The sequence below is a fragment of the Merops nubicus genome, unplaced genomic scaffold (genome assembly GCF_000691845.1).
Source record: "Merops nubicus isolate BGI_N331 unplaced genomic scaffold, ASM69184v1 scaffold29618, whole genome shotgun sequence".
Classification (NCBI taxonomy): Eukaryota; Metazoa; Chordata; class Aves; order Coraciiformes; family Meropidae; genus Merops; species Merops nubicus.
In genome coordinates, this window is record NW_008624117.1 from 1 (window position 1) to 541 (window position 541).

At 65.8% G+C, this 541-nt stretch overlaps 1 protein-coding gene across 1 annotated transcript; it reads left to right on the plus strand.

Annotated features, from left to right (window-relative positions):
• Nucleotides 1-3: 3 nt before the first annotated feature.
• On the plus strand, nucleotides 4-339 carry HCRT (hypocretin (orexin) neuropeptide precursor; the record flags this gene model as incomplete). The annotated part of the gene is made up of 1 exon (XM_008945313.1): nucleotides 4-339. A coding segment is annotated over one exon (336 nt), but the record flags the coding sequence as incomplete, so codon positions are not given.
• Nucleotides 340-541: the final 202 nt, after the last annotated feature.

Below are 541 nucleotides of genomic sequence, written 5' to 3' on the forward strand. Positions count from 1 at the left end.
GTCTATGACCTCCTGCACGGCATGGGCAACCACGCCGCCGGCATCCTCACGCTGGGCAAGAGGAAGAGCATCCCACCAGCCTTCCAGAGCCGGCTCTACCGCCTGCTGCACGGCTCCGGCAACCACGCCGCGGGCATCCTCACCATGGGCAAGCGCGGGGAACACCCTGGCACCGCCTGCCACAATACATCGGGCTGCCCCGTGGGCATGGACGCCCAGCCGACGCCGGCTCTGCGGGGAGCTGACGCAAGCCCTGCCAGCCCCAGGGAGTGCCCGGGACACTCGGGGAAGGACCAGAGCAAGAACCAGGCCCAGGGAGCTGCAAAGAGCTTTTACTGAGAGGGTTGGAGGCGACAGGAGCAGGGAGGGATCCCTGGGGGGTCGGACCCCTGGGGCACATGCCCGGAGCTCGGTGTAAATAGCACTTTTCCATACCTCCTCCTGGCCCTGGCTGAGCCTGCTCAGGGCACCGCAGGCACCGCTGGCCTTTTACAATAAATGGTAGCCTGGTCTTACTCGGCTCTGCCTTCTCTCTGGGGAG